Source organism: Culex pipiens, chromosome 1, assembly GCF_016801865.2.
Source record: "Culex pipiens pallens isolate TS chromosome 1, TS_CPP_V2, whole genome shotgun sequence".
Classification (NCBI taxonomy): Eukaryota; Metazoa; Arthropoda; class Insecta; order Diptera; family Culicidae; genus Culex; species Culex pipiens.
Genome location: NC_068937.1, coordinates 12,001,949 through 12,025,858, shown reverse-complemented (window position 1 = coordinate 12,025,858; position 23,910 = coordinate 12,001,949). Strand labels below are relative to the sequence as shown.

Genomic DNA, 23,910 nt, shown 5'->3' with positions numbered 1-23,910 from the left:
TGATCATGATTAAATGTAACATTGAATAATCTAATCTACGGTAATATCAAAAGTGCTTGAATCCATACCTTTAGCTACAATAAATACAATTTGAAGAGAAAATTAATTTGACATATAATAGAAATCGAATATAGCGGAACGGCATTTATTTCAGTTTATATATTTTATTTTTATTGCAACAATTTACCACATGATTTTGTTTTATTCATTAGAATAATATTTTCTGTACTATGTTTTGTTTCAAGATAAACAAAACTATTATTAAGTAGACACAACAGAGAAAAAAAACTATTCGGTAAAAACTATCGTTTGTCTGGTTAAAAGATCGCATAGGTGAATATTAATAGAAAGTTCAAAACTTTTTATATAAAAATTGAAAAATGTTGATACTACCATGCATTTACAGAACAAAATCGTAAAATCGGTAATTTTTTTTAAAGAAAGCTTTTGTGGCAAAAATAAACAACATTTGATATTATTTTTTTATAAAAAAAAAATGTATTTTGTGCAGCAAAGCACATTTTGAGCATTAATTGAATTATTTATATTATTTTTGCAATTTGCTTCATCTCATTTATTGAGATTGCTTTTCAAGAAATCATCTTAAACTGAAATATGGACTATTTTTTATTTTATAAAAGTGTACCGGTACTGATGAAAACAAATTCTTCGAAAATATTACTGATTTTGCATTTTAGTAATTTTTGCCATGATTTATTAACAGTTTCAAAATTAGTTAAAATGCGGAAATTTTTGATACAATGTTAAGCGGTGTTTGCACATCGGAAGGAACCGGTCAAGAAAAAAATTCAAATGGGCAGCAGTAGAAGCGAAAGCAAGCCAGATAGGGTGAAGAAAAGCCTCAAGAAAACGCTCCCTCTCCTTTGTTCTGCTGTTCGTAAAGCTGTTTCTTGACCCCTTTCCTTCCGATCTCCATACTAGCCTTTATTTAAAAAAAAAAAATGTTGTTTGTTTTAGCTGTACAGCTTGGTTGGGAATAAATTACAGAAAAGTACAGATAAAAATATTGGAAATGAGGAAGGAATAAGCTTGCTTGTAGATCCATTGGGGGGTGTTTTTGGGAATTGGGTGTTTTTGGGAATTAATTACAAACATATACTTTTCGTCACGTCTGCATTTAATATTAAAATCAGTTTATGTTTACCTTCAAGTCCCGTCTGGTGGATCAATCGGACGTGGCACTGGGCTTGGGCTCATAATCCATAGATCGGTTTGAATTCCGTGGCAGGCGCACATAAATTCAAAGTGTAAATTTGAGTAAAAACAATATCTGTGCCTGTCATAGTTTTTGTTTCAGATTTTTTTTTAAATAAGTTAAATAAATTACCACATTGTATATATTTTTAGAAATGTTTATTCTTTGTTTTTTATGGTACACATAAATTTAAAACTTTAAAAACGCCAGAATTATGCTTCATTTGTTATTTAAGTCAGCAACATGTTAGATTTTTGAATTTAGAACACATTGTTTTATATTTCATATTCACAAAATGATAATAAATAAAAATAATGTGATTCCATTTCATTCGAAATGTTTAAAAAATATAAAAATTGCTTTTGATTTGAATTATTATTTTTTTAAATCGTGTTATTTCAGCAATGTTTGTAAAATTAGCTTTTTAATTTTAAATTACATAAAATTTAAAGAAAATCAGGTAAACAATCACTAATCTCGTATTGCATAAAAAATTGGTTTTTGTTTTTCTCCTCGTTTTTTCTTTTTCTTATATTTTCAGGTGTTTTTAAATTTTCAACCTCATCAGCGCATTCCATTTTCTACAACTCCTGCGATCGGATGTCAGTCTCTTGGACAACATAGATGAAACATTTCGAAGACTGCGCTTTCGTATTTAGATCAGCATGAAAACAATGTCGAGGAACCCGACGAAAATCTTTTAGGAAATTCAAAAAAAAAATTGATTGATTTAGCATTCATGCCATTTTTCTGTTAGGAATTATGATTGATATTCGTCATCTTGAGAGTAGAAAACAGGGAGAATGTAGGGATTATGGGTTGCAGGATTGATTATGTAATAAATTATTAAATTAGTATTTATTATAAGATTGATATAATTCATAAATAAGAGTTAAGAGCGCAACAAACAGTGCGCACCTTCATGAATATTGCCTTGTTAGCTGATTGTGGATTGAGTGCGAGAGCGCGCTAGCGAGCTGCGAGAGATAACAACGAGCGAGAAAACAACGAGATGCGCGCGGCCGGCGAAAGAGAGAATGAAGATTGTCAAATCAGTTTTGTGGTTAATTTCTGTGGAATAAGACGTGTTGTTTGTTAATTGCAAAATATCTGTGTTTTTATTATAAAAGAAAGTCCCCGATCACGACAATGGCGATCACGACAATGGGAGGAAACGAGAGAAATTTAGAGAAACGAGAGAAACGCCATTCTGGCTGTTCAGAAATGTCACTTTTGACATTGTTGACGTTTCTCTCCATTCGCATCTGATGTCTTTCTGTTTCATGTCGTTTCGATTGTGCCTATTGAAAGTGCACTATTTTCTTGTTTTTGTGAATAAAACATTAAAAAAAAGTTAAATGGTGCTGCTACTGCCGGAAAGTCTTGCTCGGCAACTCGCTGCATCTAAGCATCAAGTTCTGGTAAGTATTAAGGAGGAATTTTCAACCGGGCTGGGGAACTTTCGCACAGTTTTACTCGAGCATTGCACATCTAATTTTTTTTTATCTTCCTCCTCCGCCAGATCATGCTTGGGAATCTGTTTCCGTGCGGGAACACAAGGTTGGAACGGTCATGGAGCGAGGCGCATTAATTGCAAGAGCTACTGACTCCCTTGGACATCTGACTGAACTGAACTGACATGACCGTACTCATCGATGTACTGACCAAGGCCAAGGATAAGTGCACCGTTGGTCGGGCACGAGTGCAGAATGTGGAAAAGGTTACCTAGAAAACGTGTTTCCGTGGTAATATGCTGACAGATTATGATGTAATATAATGCGAATGTAATTATTCTACTCTTGCGTTGATAAATAAAATTGGTTTTCCGAGGGGTGGGGTGGGGTTTTGTTGATTCGTGCCAGCCTGGGCCTTGCTAGTGCAAACTCGAACTCTCTCTACTCAAAGTAAAATGACCCATAATCCTTCAGATGCTTTTTTGTACAAGAGCACCGCGTCCTCTAATCCTTTAGCCCCGTACAGTCGATTCCCATCTCTGTTCCGAAGCGTCAAGAATGGCCATTTGCTCGAGGGAATAGTCGCGGTAAAGCAAAACGTCCAGATTAAAATCAAGATCGTCAAGGAGTTTCAGCATCGTTCTATCATAGCCCCGACCAATCATGTGGTAGAAACTTATGGTTCGAAAAGGAGCGTGGACGCAGGAAACGAGCGTAACCTTAGGGACCAGATGCGCGCCGACCTCGGCATTGCCGACAACACCAGGTGCCCTAGTAGATGCCACACCGCGCCAAAAATACAGCAGCGAAATCTCCGCCAACTCATGTGCAGCATTTCGAACATCACCACCAGAACGTGATAGCTCGATGCTGAGGGATTAGCCAGGGTGCCTTACACAACGCCTCAGGTTGACCAGAGCGGACATGGTGTGGCGGTTGGAATGTAGCACGTTTTTTCTTGTCCATTTCGTTATTGAAACTTGCTTCTCGTTCAAATCCCCGCTGCTATTGGCGAACAGTTTCCGGATCGGTACTTTCGACCGGGAACTGGACACCGACCAGCCTCTGGAGGCCATATTATTTCCTTCCCAACCCGACAATCAGTACCAACTTGCCACGGACGACTTTGTAGCCGTCGTTGCCACCTTCGGATTGCCTTTCGCTCTTGCCGCCTACACATCCGTTCGCCGGGAGTTAAAAGTACCGAAGATGCGATATATTCTTTACGGAGGTTTCATCGATTCTGTATCCGCCGTCGGTCTACGGGACACTTCCTGTACAATATGGCCAATCTTGCCAGGCAACCTGGCCAGGGGCTAAAAAAAAAACAAATCAAGCCAGACTAGGAACAGAAAATATTCGACAAATTTCTTTGAGCGAGTCGACTTAATCTGGAAAATGTGTAAATAAACAACGAAATGTCATTTTGTTGTTTTACTCTTCTCTCATTTTTTGCTCTCTTCGGAGAGATTTCTCCTGAAGCAACCAGAGCAACCGAGAGCAAACGGGAGCAATCGGGAGGAATCGGGAGGAATGTAGAGCAACCAAGAAGAATGAGATGGGAAACTGTCAAAAGTAAAATTTCTGAGCAACGGGAGCAAAGTAGAGGAAACGGGAGGAACTTAGAGTAACAAGAGTAACTCCCTTGCTCACTGTCTTGCCCCGAGAGTTAAATACTGACAACTAGTCAACAGATAAATCAACACTGATTCAAAAATTCATTTTAAAAAAATTGCAAAATTTAAATGGAAACTTATTTTTATGAATTCCTAGATGATTATTTGAAAGAATATTAACAGCAATCATATTTTAAATTTAAGAATATTAAGTAATCTTTAACTTTTTGTCATTTCCAGTTGAAACGAAGTATCAAAAGACTATACTTTTGCAAATTTTAAAAATAAACATATAAATTACAAATATTATTAAGCTTTCGGTTAATTTTCAAAGACTAATTGTTTATATTTTTTTTATCGGAATCAAAATATTTAGTGCTTCAATTTTAAAGTTTTTTTTTTAAGAATTTGTTATTAAATTTATGTTTTTAGGGACCATCCATAAACCACGTGGACACTTGTTCGGGAATCTGTTACCCCCCCCCCCTCCCCCTCGTGGACAAATGTCCATACAAAAAAACTTTTTTGTATGGGTCGTGGACAATCGCCATACACCCCCTCCCCCCCCCCTAAAGTGTCCACGTGGTTTATGGAAAATTGTCAATAGTTTTATTTTCTTTTAGTTCATTTAGATTTTTTTTTATGGTTTATATTGACTTTTTATAAACAAATTTTTGTTTGAAATCATTCTTTAGACAAGAAATGCCTATTATTTGAGATTATGGAAAAGTCGGCGACAAACGGCACGAATCCGGAGGTCATGCTAGAAAAGAGGTTGATCTTACACGGTTATTCAAGATTGGTAAAATTTTAAGGATTTTGTTCTATTTCATCGATTACCCTAAAATACGTTGAGGTTACCCAAATGACCCAAGAAATTCTTTCGTCAAGAAATAAGCCGATTTTATTTTACTAAATACACTAGTAGAAAGGCACTTGATTTTTATTATTCTATCTATTTAAAATATCTTCCTGCAGAAAATGTTACGGAAAAATAGGTCATGAATCGTGTAGATTGTTTAGCACTAATAATCTTACAACACTAGTTTGGCAGACACCCACACTGATGAAGAATCGGTTATTTGGCAAGAGTTTCCCATCGAAAAGTAAAAAAAATAATGTCCTAAACGCTAAATGCTTCTTATGTGCGCCAGCAATCGTTCACTTCTTCACCTCATTCTCCCGGCCATCGGCGCCATCGTGCTGCACCAGCACGTCCCCGATCTGCTTCTTCGACGCGATCCTCACGCACCGATCGCGCTGATCCGTCTGCTCCTCGCACCTCAGCCGTTGCAGCTGCTCCCCCTCGGGATCCACCTCCGCCAGAAAGTGCTCCATGGCCCGTCCCAGCCGCAGATTCGGCTCGATTCCGCGCAGCACGTGGATCTTCCCGCTCGCCCGCACAAACATCTCCGCCACGTTTTCGATCCGCTCCAGCGGTGACCCGATCGCATCCTGCGTGTAGTTGAGCAGGTTCACGATGTCGCGATCGCTGCGCACGAGGGGGGGCTGCTCGAGCAGCTTGCGCGCGTCCACGTAATCGCGGCTGTAGAAGGCGACCACGTCGTAGTTGGCCCGGTCAAAGTAGCCGGTGCTTTGGCCCACGTCGCAGCCGTCGCACTCCTTGCACAGTTTGGTCCAGCCGCACGGGTACTGCCGGAACGCGATCGGGCTGAACACCTGGAAGCCGGCGATCGTGTTCATGCGGACGCGGTTCAGAAAGTCCGACCGGAAGGTGGCCTCGGCCGAGCAGATCATGACCAGGCTGTCGAGGCCGATCTTGCGCAGGGCGAGATCGGCGGCGGCAAAGCTGAGCAGTTGTTGCGGGGCCGAACCGTACATCGAGGTGGAGAGCAGGTTGTTTGGGTTGAAGGGGGTGGTCAGTTCCGGTGGGAGGCGGATCGAAACCCACGCGATTCGGGAGCCGTCCTGCTTGTGACGATCGGTTAGGGTCAGGGCTAGGTTCTTCAGCGGTAAGAACACGTCCTCGTCGCCTTTGCTGGGCGTTTCCGCGCGGTAGTAGAAGATCAGCATGAGGAAGGTGTTGTCCTGGTTGTCCATGCAGGTCTTTTCGTAATGCTGCACGAACTGCTCCGCGTCGTGGACCTGGTGCTCGAGCGTCGGGAGGAGAATGGCGATTCGCGTGCTTTCGGTTACGTAGGGCGATGGGACGATCTCGATGAGACCGATCGGTTTGACCACTTCGAAGCTCTTGAGGACGTGCTCGCGCCGGCCACGATCGTAGAAACTCAGGTGCATCCGGTAGTCCATGCCGCGGACGGCGTCGAACTTGCGGTACGCGGAGTGCAGGCCACGGTATTCGAGCTGAGGGTTGGAGCGGTGAGCCTCGAGGATGGTTTTGTTGAGGATGTTCTGCATGTCTTCGGCGTCAACGGACGAGAGCGGCCGCACGTTGATCTCCGAGGTGTACATGAAGGAGTGCGTCAGGTTGAGATGGGTCCACGGGATGATGTCGTGCCGGGACTCGGAGGGGTTCGGTTTGGGCACGCCAAGTGGCCAGCGCACTTCCAGGATGTCGTTGGAGAGGGTGCCGTTCGAGATGGCTGATGCTTCCTGGTGGATTTGCTCTTTGGCCGCGTTGATTTGCTCGAGGTGAACGCGGGAGAAATACGCATGCAAGAGGTAGAAGTCATCGGCGGTCGTGATCGGGTAGATCACCGATGCTCGGTTGAAGGCCGCCTCGTGCTTGATCATGTGAAGATCGCGGTAGATTTTGTAGCTGTTGAGCTTGTAGCTTGTCACGTTGATGCCCTGCCACGAGCTTTGGCAGCTGTCAATCTTGCTCGAGTACTTGACGCAACGTCCTATGTTCAGGTTGTGCTGGTTGGACACCGAATTCCGGACGCACCAGTCCAAATTTGCGCGGATCTTGCGGATGACGCTGCTACTGAGCACGATTCCGGCATGCAGGTCGCAGTACTGCGCATCCGATGGCCGATCCGGCTCTTCCTCGTCGAAAGTCGTCCCATGCGGAGTTCCCATGTAAACGTCGAAGCTAATGCTAATGTGAGACAGCGTTTCCCGAAGCTGGCGTGCATTCACATATCCAGTGTCCGATACCAGCAGGAAGTAGTCGTAATCATCCAGATAGTTGTCCGCAATGTACTTGAGCACGTGAAACGGTCTCAGATTCTCCCTCGTGTCCGTAAAGCCAACGATGTTCTTCAGTTTAAAATTTGCCTTTACATTATCCGCATTGATGAAGAACTTGATCTTGTTCACCAGATGGGCCGACGTCCTATTAATGGCCGTCGCCAGCGAGTCGATGTTCTCCTGGGTGGTCATCACCCCCACGAACAACTTCTCCCGGATCCCCAGCTCCGTGTAGTAGTACCGAGGCCTCACAATGTTCTTCACCTGCTTTCGGGCCGTCATCGGCTTCTGCTCCAAATTCAACTGCGGCTCAAACTCGCTCCCGTACTTGGCGTCCTCCGCCAGCAGGTGTTCCCGCTCCGTCGCCTCCGGACACTCCGTTACGATCTCCGTCAGATCCTGGGGCATGTAGTAGCTGTACAGGAAGCCGACCAGCAGCCCCACCAGGAAGTACTGGTTGCGGCTGACGTTGCACAGCTTCCACATGGCGAAACGCCTGCTTTACGAACCAACGGGTCAATACTAGTTCAAACGGAGTTTGGTATAACGCTACGCTCGCTGGACTGTCACTGGCTTAAGTGCCCTCAGGCCTAATCATTTCCGGTTCGCGAAATTGTGATTAAACGAAGTTTAACTTGAAAATTTACTAAAATAACATAAATTTTACTTGAAACATACTGCAGTTACAAAAATAGAAACAATTTAAAGCAAATTAAACTAGAAAACGGCGAAAAATTAATAAAACATAAGCAGCCTAAAATTTGATCCACTTGACCGAAATTAATTTGAGCCCCCGCAAAGAGAATCGTGCAATCAAAACAAACGTTTGACATTCAAGTGCAGCGCGTTTTAACCCAAAACATAACCAACTTCCCTTGATCGTGTTGATGTTCATTTGCTACAGATTTTCAAGATTTGCAGATTTTTCAGCACAAACTCAATGTTTAAAAAAAAATGTTTAACTGAGTTAATCGTGGATTTCTTTTAAATTGATTTTTTCATGAAAAAGATTAATTTTGCCTCGAATTTTACAGTAATTTTTGGAAAATAGGGTTGTTTTAAAATTGAATTCGTTTTTGTATTTAATAACCCCAAAAGTCTGTAAAATCTGAAATCTGCAGCCGACGCCGTCTCACTATCCGGCAGGCCGTGACGTAAACAAACCGCGCTCGAAACTGTCAAATTTGGTTACGCGTTTTTCTTTCGGTGCAAGTTCGGTCGATTTTCGTCTCGCGTGAATTTATTGTGAATTGGTTAGGAAATGATTGTGCGGTCGGTTCTGCACCGGAGTCGGCTCCTCCGGTGGCCACTTCCCGTGGCCGCGCGACACTACACTGAGGGAAACATTCTGAAGCTGCAGGATCGGGGATTCTTCCAGGACGTCTTTCCGGCCGAGGCAATGTGAGTGACGTTTCTTTGTTTTGGTTTTTGTTTGTGTTGTTTTGGTTTGATGGTCAGGGTTGAACTTGGGAAAAAATGTTGTTTTGTAGAAATGTTGATATTTTTTTGATTTTTTTAAATTGAAATTTTCTGACCTCAAAATTATAATTTTTAAAATTTTAACCTTTGAAACTTGCATGACCCAACAGAAAATTCACCGACGTTGCGTCGACTATATTAATTGATTTAAATCGACTGTAGATTGTCGATCAAACCGATCAAATTTTGACAGCTTCCCTATAAGAAATGAATTGTTTTTGTTTTGAAAGCATGCGTTTTGAACAGAAACGAACTTAATTTGACAAACCTAAAAATTTCCGTCCCAAAAGCGACAAAGCCCGCACCACGCTGGGCGCCGCCCCGCAAACCGTTTACGCCGGGTTTGATCCGACGGCGGACAGCTTGCACGTGGGCAATCTGCTGGTCATCATCGGCCTTCTGCACAGCCAACGGGCCGGCCATCAACCGATTGCGCTGCTCGGTGGCGCCACCGGCCAGATCGGAGACCCCAGCGGGCGCAAGACGGAACGTCAGGCCATGTTGCTGGACACGGTGAACCGGAACCTGCGCTGCATCGGGGAACAGATCGAGCGGATATTCGAGAACCATCGCGGGTTGATGTGGGAAAAGCGTGGCCATGGAGGGGCGTTGAAGCCGGTTCTGGTGGTCAACAATGCCGATTGGTACCGGGAGTTGAACTTTGTGGAGTTTGTGTCGCGCGTTGGCCGTCACTTCCGGATGGGATCGATGCTGTCGAGGGCGTCCGTGCAAAGTCGACTTCAGCAGGACGCGGGAATGAGCTTCACCGAGTTTACGTATCAGATCTTCCAGGCGTACGACTGGTGCCATCTGCTACAGAAACACAACTGCCGGTTCCAGCTGGGCGGAAGTGATCAGATGGGCAACATCATGTCCGGCCACGAACTGATCTCACGCGTGGAACCCGGAAAGGATGTCTACGGAATAACCCTGCCACTAATAACCAACGAAGAAGGTGACAAATTCGGAAAATCAGCCGGAAATGCCGTCTGGCTCGGCGCAGAAAAAACTTCCCCGTACGGCCTCTACCAGTTCTTCCGGCGAACGCCGGACTCGGAAGTGGAGAAACTGCTCCGCCTCCTGACCTTCCTTCCCCTGGACGAAATCCGAAGCGTGATGGCCCGGCACCAGCGAACTCCGGAACTATGGGAAGCCCAGAAACGACTCGCCCAGGAACTGACCCTGCTCGTTCACGGCGAGGAAGGTCTCCGCAAAGCGGAGAACATTAGCGATGCGCTGTTCAGCGGGAACGTCCAGGCGCTGGGAGAGCTGGAAGTGCGCGACATCAAGCAGACCTTCGGCGGCGCTCCGCTGGTGGAGATTCTGCCCGAGCCGGGCCTGTCCGTGCTGGACGTGGCCATGAAGGCCAAGTGCTTCCGGAATGAGCGTGAGGATCTGATTCTTAGTGGAATCTTGTAAAAAACTTCAAATTGTTTTTTTTTCTAACCTATATTTTTGCAGAGGATGCCACCCGGATCATCGCCGCCGGAGGTTTCTCGATCAACCTGAACAAGGCCAAGAACGTGGCGGAAGTGCTGGCGCCGGGCGTTCACATCCTGAAGAATGGCATCTCGTTGCTGCGGGTTGGCAAGCGGAACTACTACATCGTCAAGTGGTTGGCGTAAAAAAAATGGAATAAATAGTGTTGGAAATTTAAATGATGATTTTATTGATCCGAAAAAATCTTCCCAATACAAACAAAAAAAGAAATTTAGATGAGTTTTAGAATTTAAAAATTGTAGAGTTTTAGAATGTTAAAATGTATTTTTATAAATTTTAGAATTTTTGAAGTTTAGAATTCAAAAATTTTCAAAATTTTCTAAAATTTCAGAATTTTTGAAAATTTTCTGAATTTTTTGAATTTGTGATTTTTTCTGGAATTATTAGAATTCGCAGAATTTTCAAAATTTTAGAAATTTTCTGAAATTTCCTTATTTTCAGAATGTTCAGAAAATTTTTAAAAATTTAAATTTTTTAAAGAAATTAGAATTTAAAGAAAAAAAATGAATGAAAATTTGAAATAAAAAAAGTAGAATTTTCCGATTTTTTTTCTTAAAATTTTCAGAATCTGCAAAATTTTAAAAATGTTCAGATTTTTCATAATTATAATTTTTTTCAGAATATGCTGGATTTTGGAGATTTTCAAAATTATTACAAATTGCAAAACTTTCAGAATTTTTAAAATTTTCAAAAATAAAAAAAAAGTTTTTTTTTAATTTTTTTTAATTTTTAAAAAATTTAGAATTTTTAGAATTTTTAGAATTTTTTGAATTTTTTGAATGTTCAGAATTTCCAAAATTTTAAGAATTTTCAGAACTTTCAGAATTTTTAAAATTTTATAGTTTTTTAGGACATTTACAATTTTTAAAAATAAAGAAAATTTAGAAATTTTCAAAAGTTTTTTTTTATTTTTCAGAATTTCCAATTTTTTCAAAATTTTAGATTTTTTATAAGTTTAAATTGCTTTAGATTTTTTTTTTTTTTAATTTTCAGAGTTTTGCGAATTTTTAGAATTATTTGAATTTGCAGAATTTATGGAATTTTTCGAATGTTGAGAATTTGCAGAATTTCCTGAATTTTCAAAATTTGTAGAATTTTAAGAAAATTTTAGAATTTTTCAGAATTTTCTGAATTTGATTTTTTTTTTAAATTTTCAGAATTTGAAAAAAAAATCAAAATTTTCAAAAAATTTCCGATTTTTAAAAATTGTTTTTTTTTAATTTTTAGAATATTTAGATTTTTAGAATTTTTAGAATTTTTAGAATTTTTAGAATTTTTAGAATTTTTAGAATTTTTAGAATTTTTAGAATTTTTAGAATTTTTAGAATTTTTAGAATTTTTAGAATTTTTAGAATTTTTAGAATTTTTAGAATCTTTAAAATTTTTAGAATTTTTAGAATTTTTAGAATTTTTAGAATTTTTAGAATTTTTAGAATTTTTAGAATTTTTAGAATTTTTAGAATTTTTAGAATTTTTAGAATTTTTAGAATTTTTAGAATTTTTAGAATTTTTAGAATTTTTAGAATTTTTAGAATTTTTAGAATTTTTAGAATTTTTAGAATTTTTAGAATTTTTAGAATTTTTAGAATTTTTAGAATTTTTAGAATTTTTAGAATTTTTAGAATTTTTAGAATTTTTAGAATTTTTAGAATTTTTAGAATTTTTAGAATTTTTAGAATTTTTAGAATTTTTAGAATTTTTAGAATTTTTAGAATTTTTAGAATTTTTAGAATTTTTAGAATTTTTAGAATTTTTAGAATTTTTAAAATTTTTAGAATTTTTAGAATTTTTAGAATTTTTAGAATTTTTAGAATTTTTAGAATTTTCAGAAAATTTAGAATTTTTAGAATTTTTAGAATTTTTAGAATTTTTAGAATTTTTAGAATTTTTTGAATTTTTAGAATTTTTAGAATTTTAAAATTTTTAGAATTTTTAGAATTTTTAGAATTTTTAGAATTTTTAGAATTTTTTAGAATTTTTTGAATTTTTAGAATTTTTAGATTTTTTAGAATTTTTAAGAATTTTAAGAATTTTTAGAATTTTTAGAATTTTTAGATTTTTTTAGAATTTTTAGAATTTTTAGAATTTTTAGAATTTTTAGAATTTTTAGAATTTTTTGAATTTTTAGAATTTTCAGAATTTTTGAAATTTTTAGAATTTTTAGAATTTTTAGAATTTTTAGAATTTTTAGAATTTTTAGAATTTTTAGAATTTTTAGAATTTTTAGAATTTTTAGAATTTTTAGAATTTTTAGAATTTTTAGAATTTTTAGAATTTTTAGAATTTTTAGAATTAGAATTTTTAGAATTTTTAGAATTTTTAGAATTTTTAGAATTTTTAGAATTTTTAGAATTTTTAATTTTTTTAGAATTTTTAGAATTTTGAAAATTTTTAAAATTTTTAGAATTTTTAGAATTTTTAGAATTTTTAGAATTTTTAGAATTGTTAGAATTTTTGGATTTTAGCAATTTTAGCAATTTTATCAATTCTATCAATTTTAGCAATTTTAGCAATTTTAAGCAATTTTAGCAATTTTAGCAATTTTAGCAATTTTAGCAATTTTAGCAATTTTAAGCAATTTTAGCAATTTTAGCAATTTTAGCAATTTTAGAATTTTAGCAATTTTAGCAATTTTGGCAATTTTAGCAATTTTAGAAATTTTTGTAATTTGATCAATTTTTTGCAATTTTAGAAATTTTATCAATTTTAGCCATTTCAAAAAAAATATTAATTTCAGAAAGCAGTTTCAGAAATTTTAGCAGTTTCAGAAATTTTAGCAATTTCAGAAGTTTTAGCAATTCAAGCAATTTAGGCAATTTAAACCATTCAAGTAATTTAAGAAATTTAAGCAATTTAACATTGTTAGCAATTTTGGCAATTTTAGCAATTTTAGCAATTTTAGCATTTTAGCAATTTTAGCAATTTTAGCAATTATTCACAATTTTTGGCAATTTTAGCAATTTTAGCAATTGTTCACAATTTTTGGCAATTTTAGCAATTTTAGAATTTTAGAATTGAAGAAACCAAACCAACCAACCAAATTGGATTTGATTCGTCAAAGTATTTAGTTTTGGAAACAAAATATGCACAAAATATTGAAACTAATTTAACAAATCAATTAGCAACGTCGATAACAGATTTTGCCCTATAAATAGTCTCCTCAAATCAACTTCAATCGCAGTCAACTTCCACAATGAAGCTCAACATTTTTGCAATCCTAGTATTTGTGCTGCTGGCGGTTCTAAACGGGCCAGTCGGTGCAATGGAAGAGGTAAGAGGAATTAGTGAGAGCTGGTTTGATTTTTTTATTTATTTTTTATAATATAACACTTTTCTAGAAAAAATATTTTAAGAGAGATGCCGGAGGAGGACAAAAAACCCAAAGACATCAGCAAGGCTAAGTGAGTGCTTAGTTTAAGCAGTTTGATAAAGTTTTTTTTTAATTGAAGGTTTTTGTTTTCTAGTGGCTTCCTTATTTAAATTCGAACGGCGGAACCATGCAAGAATATTTAATTGGACAAATAATTAATTTTCAATTTTTGGTTTTCATTATAGTATTTTTTTGTTAAGAATGACAAATTAATAAACGTCAAAAATTTTCAAAAAAAAAAATAATTAGTTAATTTTACCCATAAATCGGGTTTTCTATTTGAGCGTGCACGTTTTAAGTGTTGTAAACAAACAACTGTGACCTTTGAAAAAAAAAGAAAATCGGGTCGTTTTCCGTCAATGTCGGCCCTACACGCAACAATCGCGTAACATTTCTTACAGGGTATCGTTTTTAGTCGCGTCGATTTTTTTAAACTGAAAGTCTTAATAAATCAATTTGGAATAAATTTCTTTCAACAAACAAAAAACCTTCAAAAAAGAAACCACCCCTCGTAATACGAACTATCCTGTAAGTTTATTATTATTTTATTACCCTTTTGTGTTGTTTTTTTTTGTTTCTTTCTTAAAAATGCTTACCAATACAACGTTTAATCTTAACTTCAATGTGTTGTTGTTGTTGTGGTTGCTGTCACACGCACACACTAATGCCATACTGGTATCTTTGTTAGCGTTTTGCTTTTGTTTTTGTGCACAAAAATCGTTATTACAGTTTTAGTTAATTGTTAATATTTGCTTGCGTGAGTTTTGTTTGTTTTCTTTTTGAGTGACGCACACAGCTTGCTATTTCGGTTTTGTTTTGTTTTATCCCTATCAGTTTTGAGAGTTTGTTTTCGCTTGTGTCTGTTTGAGTGTGTGTACTGGAAAGTGTTTCTTCTTTGTTTAGTTTGCTATAATTGGGTTTAAATTTAGGGTTCGGTTAGTGTTTTTCGCTTCAAATCGACGCTAGTGTTTTGTTTACCTTTTTAATTCTTTTTCTTTTTGAGTAGTTAGTAGTAGTAGCCTAATTATTGTTAAAGTTTATCATTTTATGCCTTTGTTGTGAGTGTGTGTGTATTTTGCTTGCTTGCGTATGTGTTTGTGTGATAGTATGTTGTTCAACAGTTACGAGTGTTGGTTTTGCTTTAAATACTATGCTCGAAAAAACGATTTTTTCTTCTTTCAATAGTTGTTGTTTTTCACAAAAAAAGTTTCCTTTACTCGTTGCAGTATGATTTGTTTTCTTTTATTTTTAAGTTGCAGTTTCCGTCGATTGATCGTCTGTAATGCTACGCAATCGCAAGAAATTGTGGTAGTGTTTTGTTTTGTTTACTTTTTCTTTCGTAAGGTTTCAAAAAATGGGCTTAATCTTGGGTAACGCTTAAAATGGGTTAGATCGCGAATCGCTTTGTTTTTCTTTTCGTTACGTGTGTAGTATATAATTTTCCTTTTTTTAAATAGTAGTTTGTCCTAGCTTTAAATGACAGTCAAAACTCAACTCGTGGTAAAACTTTTTGGGAACAAAATTTGGCATCATTCGTGTAAAGTATTTGATTAGATTCACTATTTCATTGTCTAAATTTGAGCCTAAAACATCGTAACAAAAACTCAACACTGACTGGAAGAACGACACAGATCAACGGAAAACATATTCCACTATTGGCGTAGGACTACGCCGTTTAATAAGTCATTTAACTACTCTCGTTCTGGACAGCTGGCAGCGTTAGGGTGATAACAACTCCGGCTAGTCCGGAACCGGCCCGCCGTTCGTACCAGCTCACACTTAGGTTTTGCGCTTCATTTATTAAAAGTTATGTCCTTTTGCTTGATTACTTTGCTTGTTTTGTTTTACTTCAAATCTATTCGTACGTAAAAAAGTGACCCATATTTGAGCAAATGTTAACCTAACATTCCAACAACGATCTTCTCTCCTCTTCCTCGTTTTCCCTCTTACTTGCCCCGGTAGATTTCGATGATGCGGTCCTGGTCGACGTACTCGAAGATGTGCGGCGCGTCCATCAGGATGCCGACCGTGCCGGCCGTGGTCACGATGAAGAAGATGTACAGCTGCAGCCGATCGATCACCATCGCCACGTACTTCCAGTCCTCGCGGGTCTAAAATGAGAGGGGGTGGTGGGGAAAAGTTCTAGAATTAATCTGGTTTTGAAGAAAACACCTGTTTTGATTGGTTTCTTTTGTTTCGTTTCAGGTTTTCCCGGATTCGAAGGTTAGTAACGCATGGCGAAAGTCGGTGCAAACAAATCATGACCCCAGAAACAAAGATGTAAAGCGTTTAAGCATTGTTTGACTGAACACGCTTTAGAGTGTAACGAACGCTCGTTTGACAGCTAGCGAAAACAAAAACAACATCTCGCGCAGAATGTGTACGATCGAGCAGACGGAGCGCAATAGAGTTATCTACGTGCGCATGTATTGCGTGTACGTACACGAAAAAAAGTGAGGTTAAATTTTGTACCATCCAGCAAAACAAATGGTGTGCTAGTGTGTGTGAGATCGGGCTTAGATAGCTCTATCGTCAAGAAAGGCCTACTACGTGCATCATCTTGAGGGGGAGGTGACAGATCTGTGCGGCGATGACAGTTGTGGCGTGAGGGAATGAGAAATAAATCAATCGTGTGTGTTTTGCTTGGGTCTGACAGGATCCGTAGTGAAAACAAAAACTTGCCCCAGAAACAAAGATGTAAATCATTTAAGGAAGTTGCAGTAGTGGTAAAACATCACTTTTTGGTGACTCACCTGAATGTACAGATCCTCGTTGCGCAGATGCTCCGCGATGAACTCGACCGCCTCGGTGGCCTTGCTCGCCTCCGGCGACAGCAGAATCGAGTCGGAGCTTTCGCTCTCCCGGCGGCACGAGTCCGCGCCCAGTCCGATGTCGCCGCTGTTCATCTTGCGGTTCATCTTGCAGTTCGGGTGGTGCAGGTCGGACAGCTCCATCACGTCCATCTTGGACTGCTTGCCGCCGAGCGCGCTGATGTGTTTGGGCACTTCGGCCGGCGATCCGTACGAGGGGTGGGTGTGCGGCTGCGGGGGCATGCTCATGCCGGGCATCTCCATCATCCAGCGGAGCCGCGTCTTCCGGGGACGCTTCATGAGCAGCATGGCCGGCAGGTAGTGCAGGAACACGGACCGGATCCACATGGGCATGCGGTGCGTGCGCGGCCCACGGAAGTTCCAGTTGATGATGATGACGGTGACCAGGATGGAGACGGTGTTCATGATGAAGGTGAACAGCAAATACTTGGCAATCAGTGGCAGTACGAGCGAGGTCGGCGGCAGAATTTTCGACACCAGCAACAGGAACACAACCAGTGACAGCAGAATACTGATACCGAGCGTCACCTTTTCGCCGGCTTCGGCAGGCAGGTAGAACACAAGCACGCAAAGGAACGAAATCAGTACCGTCGGCAGGATCAAGTTGACCGTGTAGAACAGGGTCTTGCGCCGGATGATGATGTAGAACGTGATGTCCGTCTCGGTCGGGTTGCCCTCGTACACGTTCAGGTAGGCCGGCACCTCGATGATGTCCCACGTACCGGACTTCCAGTAGTCGGAAAGATCGACAAAGTTCTTGTTGTTGTACAGCGCCAGCGAGACCTGGTCGCCGTTGAACGTCCACGAGCCGAACTTCATGATGCACGTCTGCTGATCGAACGGGAAGTACGTCACGTCGATCGTGCACGAGCTCTGGTAGATGGCTGGCGGAACCCACAGAACCTCGCCGTTCGGGTAGATCAACACGTTGGACTTGTAGCGCACCTCGTAGTTACCGTCGGCACTGTGGAATGAGAGATTGATTAGAATCGAGGCATACAATGTTGCGCGTTAATTATTGTTCATCAGTTATTGATGCATCGTTGAATTAAAAATGGCATGTTTTTATTAGTTAATGAAGCAGTAACCTATAAAGCAAAGCTAGTGCAAACGTCGAGCCATTCTTCAAGTTATCGCCACAATGATCCTTTTTGATCTCCGCAAATCCAGCGATATCCGAGCGCTGCCTCGACTTCCGACTTCCGACCCAGCTGGCGTACCGTCTACCCGGCCTCGATGAACCTGTTCGCCATAGTTCAGCTGCTGTATCTGCTGTGGTCGGCACGATCGGACACGTTGGATTTTCTGGTGATTCTACCGAACTTGCTGTTTGCGGCCCAAGGAGTGCAGATTTTCATCCAGTGCACACGGTGATCCGGACAGATCCTCGCTTTGCGCAGCAAACTCACGGGGATTACACGAATGCTGAAGGAAACCGGAGGTTTGGTGATTTGTCGAGTCTTGCAGCTGTCGCATCTTCTTCAAAAGGTGTTCTTTGCGCTGTACTTGTCGTCGGCGATCGTGGTCGTAGCTATGCCGGTCGTGTTGTGGCTAGTTCTGGCCAAGATGACGCTCATGTTTGTGTTTTTCGTGCCGGGCTTTGACGAGACTACGACCGAGGGATTCCTGCTTCACGTGGCTCTGCATGCGTTCATGCTTGCGTGGATGCTTTCGGCAACGAGATTAAAGAGCTCAACTCAATGCTGAAACTTGAGGAAGGTGACGATCGTGCGATCCGCGATCAGCTGAACCTGATCGTGAAGCTGCATCAACTGCTGAACGAGTACGAGGCCATGCTGGAGAAGCTGTACAGCTTGGTGTTCCTGAACAAGGTCGGGCTCATCTATCTCGGGATCATCAGTGCGATCGTCGTGATTTTGAAGTCGAACGATCGCATGGCGTACATATTCTTCGCCCTTCAGTTCGAACAGCTAACCCAGAGCTGCCTGATGGGAACGATCGTTACGGTGAAGGTGGGTTCTCGTGACTCTTGGATGAGCTTCAAATTATTAGGACGATTCTTGTAGAACGACCGGTTTTTGGATCACCTGTATGACATCAACTGGTACCAGCTGACTCCGGACCAGGCAAAGGATCTACGCTTCATGCTACACCGAGCACAGAGTCCTACCAGCGTTACCATCGGGAAGTATGCACCGCTCAACCTCGAAAGCTACAAGCGCATCGTAAAGTCGATTTACACGTATGTGATGATGTTGGTCACCTTGCTAGAGTAGAGCACAAATAAAGATCAACTTACTTGTTGAACAGCACGATATCCGGCTTCCAGACCTTGTCCGGGGGTAACCGCAGCACGCCGATACCGCCGTAATCGGCCTCGTCCCACTGCAGCTGGTAGTCGCTCCAGACGAGTCGTAACCACACGTTCGACTTCATGATCTGATTCTTCTCGTTCTGTCGAATTGATCAAAAAGGCGATTAGTCCAATAAAACATTGAACATTCCAGATTTCCTCTACTCACCACGTTGATCAGCTGCACGAACGCCAACCCGAACCGGACGTCCACCTTCTGGGTCATGTTCTGCACGGGCCGGATCAGCTTGTTGTACCCGCGGAACAGATCCCGCACCAGTCGTTCCTCATCCTCGGAGCCATTTACTGAAAATCCCGAGAGAGAGGTTGAGCGTTATCGATTTTCTCTGCACCACCACCCCAAAAAAAGCAGGTCTTACCAATTCCAAAGTAATACTGGATCGCCACTGCCAGCGACAGCAGCCACGGTTTGAGCCTCATCCTGCCGGACCGTTCCGGACTCTACGCCAACTTTGCGCCACGAACACGATTCCTGCCTTCCCACTAACACATTTCGCAGCAGATCCGCAGCAAAGTTGTGTCGAACAAAGAGGGAAACGCCTTTGAAGCAAGTCACTTCACACAAGTCTACCTTCGGGCGCGCGATTATCTTCGCATAGTGACCTCTGGCGGGGAAACCTTCGATTGCCTAGCTGTGGGCGCACTCCACGCGATCTTCTACAACTAATTTGGGGTTGTTTCGCGACGGAAGACGGTTCGAATTCTTCCTCGGAAAGCGGATTCGTGTGTTTTAACTTTTGTGTGGTGCACGACTTTGCGATATCGATTTTTCCCGTGAAATCTCCGCGTAACGGTGAGAGGTCGTTCTCTCTCGCTCTGGGAGAAATGTGAGAAACTCTCACGCGCGTGAGATTGACAGCATCATCTGGTCCTGAGCTGTCATCAGCGTAGTAAGATTTTTACGATATTTTGAGAGTTTGGAGGATGCGGGATATAAACAATGCGAAGGAAGGGCGCGGCGAGTGTATTTTGTTTGAGTTGCATACCTTTGGGCGCATGTGCGGTACGAAGGGGGTGGCTAGACGTTTCATTAATTTCACGGAATGGTCGGTAGATGGAGATAAAGTGGTTTAAAATGACGGTTGATTTTCTTAGCAATTTTAGCATTTTTTCTTTTTTAGCATTTCTAGCCATTTTAGCAATTTTAGTCATTTTAGCAATTTTAGCAAAAATGCAAAAAATACTAAAATATCTAAACATGCTAAAATTGCTGAAATTTCCAAAATTAAATTTTTTGAAATTTCAGCAATTTTAGCTTTTTTAGATATTTTAGTATTTTTTGCATTTTTAGAAATTTTGGCAATTTTGCCAATTTTAGCAATTCTAACTATTAACTTTTGTCAATTCGTTTGCTTTTTTAGCAATTTTGGCAATTTTAGCAATTTTGGCATTATTGGCAATTTTAGCAATTTTAACTAAGCCATTTTAGCTAATTTAGTAATTTTTACTATTTTAGCAATTTTAGCAATTGTAGCAATTTTAGCAATTTTAACATTTTTAGCAAAATTAGCTATTTTAGCAATTTTAGCAATTTCAGCAATTTTAGCAACTTTAGTCATTTTAGCAATTTGAGCAATTTTAGCAATTTTAGCAATTTTGGCAATTTTATTAATTTAGGCAATTTTAGCAAATTTAGCAATTTCAGCAAATTCAGAAATTTCAGCATTTTTAGCAATTTTAGTAATTTCAGCAATTGCGGCAATTTTAGCAACTTAGGCAATTTTAGCAACCTAAGCAATTTAAACAGTTTTAGCAATTTTAGCAATTTCAGAAATTCTAAAAATTTTAGCAATTTTAGCAATTTATGCAATTTGAGCAGTTTTAGAAATTTTAGCATTGTCAGTAATTTTAGCTGTTTTAGCAATTCGATAGCGGTGTGCTCTAATGTTCTAACTGAAAATTGGGCCAAAATGAATTAATGATGCCATCTTTTAGCTAATTAAATTCCCTACAAAACGCTTCTAACAGATCTGAAAAATTTGTTTCCTACGCGGAGATATCGCCCTGCAACCATTTGTACTAACTGACATTTTCGAACGCATCATGGATGTGCTCTCTTATTTTCCATCATGGCTTGACCTTTTGAAAACACGCAAATCCATAAAATACGATTACACTATAAAATTATGGTAAATTGCCAGGTGTCCTTACTAGTTTGAGCAATATTATGGAGCACTATTTTGGAAGGCAAATAGCACAAGTGTGCACATTTGGAAGCGAGAAGGAATTATCAGTTAGGTGAAGTGTGTTAAAATGGTTAAGTGGAGTAGTTTTTTTTGTTTGGACGACCCATTGATTAGGATTAGTGTATTTAAGTTCTGCAGGTTAGTTTAAAATGTTGTTACGTAGTTTCCTTTGCATGGACGACCCCTGCAGTTGTACTAAGAGTGCACAACGACTTGAAGAATGTTTCAAATTGGACTTTTGGGTTGGGCTAAGTGGGCATTGGGTTGGGGAAAATTATTGTTACGTCGTTTTTTTTTGCCTGGACGACCCCTTCAGTTGTGCTAGGAGTGCACAACGACTTGAAGAATGTTTCAAATTGGACTTTTGGGTTGGGCTAAGTGGGCATTGGGTTGGGGAAAATTATTGTTACGTCGTTTTTTTTGCCTGGACGACCCCTTCAGTTGTGCTAGGAGTGCACAACGACTTGAAGAATGTTTCAAACTGGACTTTTGGGTTGGGCTAAGTGGGTAATGGGTTGGGGAAAAATGTTGTTACGTCGTTTTTTTTTGCATGGACGACCCCTTCAGTTGTGCTAGGAGTGCACAACGACTTGAAGAATGTTTCAAACTGGACTTTTAGGTTGGGCTAAGTGGGTAATGGGTTGGGGAAAAATGTTGTTACGTCGTTTTTTTTTGCATGGACGACCCCTTCAGTTGTGCTAGGAGTGCACAACGACTTGAAGAATGTTTCAAACTGGACTTTTAGGTTGGGCTAAGTGGGTAATGGGTTGGGGAAAAATGTTGTTACGTCGTTTTTTTTGCATGGACGACCCCTGTACGTGAGCTAGGAGTGCACAACGACTTGAAGAATGTTTCAAACTGGACTTTTGGGTTGGGCTAAGTGGGCATTGCGTTGGGGAAAATTATTGTTACGTCGTTTTTTTTTCATGGACGACCCCTTCAGTTGTGCTAGGAGTGCACAACGACTTGAAGAATGTTTCAAATTGGACTTTTGGGTTGGGCTAAGTGGGTAATGGGTTGGGGAAAAATGTTGTTACGTAGTTTTTTTGCATGGACGACCCCTGTACGTGAGCTAGGAGTGCACAACGACTTGAAGAATGTTTCAAACTGGACTTTTGGGTTGGGCTAAGTGGGTAATGGGTTGGGGTAAAATGTTGTTACGTCGTTTTTTTTGCATGGACGACCCCTTCAGTTGTGCTAGGAGTGCACAACGACTTGAAGAATGTTTCAAACTGGACTTTTGGGTTGGGCTAAGTGGGTAATGGGTTGGGGAAAAATGTTGTTACGTAGTTTTTTTGCATGGACGACCCCTGTACGTGAGCTAGGAGTGCACAACGACTTGAAGAATGTTTCAAACTGGACTTTTGGGTTGGGCTAAGTGGGTAATGGGTTGGGGTAAAATGTTGTTACGTCGTTTTTTTTTGCATGGACGACCCCTTCAGTTGTGCTAGGAGTGCACAACGACTTGAAGAATGTTTCAAACTGGACTTTTGGGTTGGGCTAAGTGGGCAATGGGATGGGGAAAATTGTTGTTACGTCGTTTTTTTTGCATGGACGACCCCTACAGTTGAGCTAAGCGTGCATAACGACATGAATAATGCTTCAAATTGGACTTTTGAGTTGGGCTACTATACAATATTATACCATTTTAACAGAATTTAGAGTCATAGAGACGCACCTGAGAAATGGTACAATCCGTAAAAAAAATACTTTGACTCAATCTCACCCCCCAGACCCAGTGTCACCCCCACTAACGGCACGTAGTATTTTTTTGCATAAATGAACCCTGCAGTTAAGCTGAGAGTGGACAACGACTTAAAGAATGTTTTCAATTTGGTCTTTTGGGTTGAAACCCACTTGTAAAATGTTGTTACGTAGCTGAAACTTTGCTTACATGTTTCCTGCACAATAAAGCTCATACAAAATCCCATACAAAGTACTTAAAAAGATTAAAAAAAAAAACTCACGACCCACTTAGCCCAACCAAAAATCCAATTTAATATTCTTCAAGTCGTTGTGCACTCTTAGCTCAACAGAAGGGGTCGTCCATGCAAAATAAACAACGTAAAAACAATTTTCCCCAACCCATTACCCACTTAGCCCAACCTAAAAGTCAAATTTTAACATTCTTCAAGTCGTTGTGCACTCCTAGCTCAACTGCAGGGGTCATCCATGCAAAAAAAAAAACGTAACAACATTTTTCCCCAACCCATTACCCACTGAACCCAACCCAAAAGTCAAATTTAATATTCTTCAAGTCGTTGTGCACTCTTAGCTCAACTGTAGGGGTCGTCCAGGCAAAAAAAAACGACGTAACAACATTTTTCTCCAACCCATTACCCACTTAGCCCAACTTAAAAAGCAAATTTAATATTCTTCAAGTCGTTGTGTACGCCTAGCTCAACTGCAGGGGTCGTCCATGCAAAAAAAACGACGTAACAACATTTTTCCCCAACCCATTACCCACTTAGCCCAACCTAAAAGGCAAATTTAATATTCTTCAAGTCGTTGTGCACTCCTAGCTCAACTGCAGGGGTCGTCCATGCAAAAAAAAAGACGTAACAACATTTTTCCCCAACCAATTACCCACTTAGCCCAACCCAAAAGTCAAATTTAATATTCTTCAAGTCGTTGTGCACTCCTAGCACAACTGCAGGGGTCGTCCATGCAAAAAACTACGTAACAACATTTTTCCCCAACCCATTACCCACTAAGCCCAACCCAAAAGTCCAATTTAATATTCTTCAAGTCGTTGTGCACTCCTAGTTCAACTGCAGGGGTCGTCCATGCAAAAAACTACGTAACTACA

General features: G+C 40.0%; 3 protein-coding genes and 1 pseudogene across 3 annotated transcripts; 2 read left to right on the top strand and 2 right to left on the bottom strand.

Moving 5' to 3' along the window:
- Positions 1-5,203: 5,203 nt before the first annotated feature.
- On the bottom strand, positions 5,204-8,198 carry LOC120431201 (chondroitin sulfate glucuronyltransferase). The gene has a single exon (XM_039596345.2). It carries the CDS (start codon positions 7,884-7,886, stop codon positions 5,448-5,450), a length of 2,439 nt encoding a protein of 812 aa, XP_039452279.1. The 5' UTR covers positions 7,887-8,198; the 3' UTR covers positions 5,204-5,447.
- Positions 8,199-8,611: 413 nt separating this feature from the next.
- LOC120431369 (tyrosine--tRNA ligase, mitochondrial) lies at positions 8,612-10,541 on the top strand. The gene is made up of 3 exons (XM_039596503.2): positions 8,612-8,801; positions 9,170-10,266; positions 10,341-10,541. Exons 1-3 carry the CDS (start codon positions 8,662-8,664, stop codon positions 10,502-10,504), a joined length of 1,401 nt encoding a protein of 466 aa, XP_039452437.1. The 5' UTR covers positions 8,612-8,661; the 3' UTR covers positions 10,505-10,541.
- Positions 10,542-14,603: 4,062 nt separating this feature from the next.
- Positions 14,604-19,687, bottom strand: LOC120431137 (acetylcholine receptor subunit beta-like 1). Its single transcript, XM_039596284.2, has 5 exons — positions 19,275-19,687; positions 19,064-19,200; positions 18,841-18,995; positions 16,503-17,544; positions 14,604-15,860 (listed from the first exon to the last, which is right to left on the bottom strand). Exons 1-5 carry the CDS (start codon positions 19,333-19,335, stop codon positions 15,696-15,698), a joined length of 1,560 nt encoding a protein of 519 aa, XP_039452218.1. The 5' UTR covers positions 19,336-19,687; the 3' UTR covers positions 14,604-15,695.
- LOC120431149 (uncharacterized) lies at positions 17,551-18,644 on the top strand (annotated as a pseudogene).
- Positions 19,688-23,910: the final 4,223 nt, after the last annotated feature.

Bases quoted from the DNA above. Each gene is read 5' to 3' on its own strand.
- LOC120431201 (XM_039596345.2), bottom strand. From the start codon at position 7,886: ATGTGGAAGCTGTGCAACGTCAGCCGCAACCAGTACTTCCTGGTGGGG.
- LOC120431137 (XM_039596284.2), bottom strand. From the start codon at position 19,335: ATGAGGCTCAAACCGTGGCTGCTGTCGCTGGCAGTGGCGATCCAGTAT. The intron at 19,201-19,274 runs GTAAGACCTGCT...CGGGATTTTCAG, and splicing joins CCAGTATTACTTTGGAATTG to TAAATGGCTCCGAGGATGAG. The intron at 18,996-19,063 runs GTGAGTAGAGGA...TCAATTCGACAG, and splicing joins TCGTGCAGCTGATCAACGTG to AACGAGAAGAATCAGATCAT.
- LOC120431369 (XM_039596503.2), top strand. From the start codon at position 8,662: ATGATTGTGCGGTCGGTTCTGCACCGGAGTCGGCTCCTCCGGTGGCCA. The intron at 8,802-9,169 runs GTGAGTGACGTT...CCGTCCCAAAAG, and splicing joins GTCTTTCCGGCCGAGGCAAT to CGACAAAGCCCGCACCACGC. The intron at 10,267-10,340 runs GTGAGGATCTGA...ATATTTTTGCAG, and splicing joins CAAGTGCTTCCGGAATGAGC to AGGATGCCACCCGGATCATC.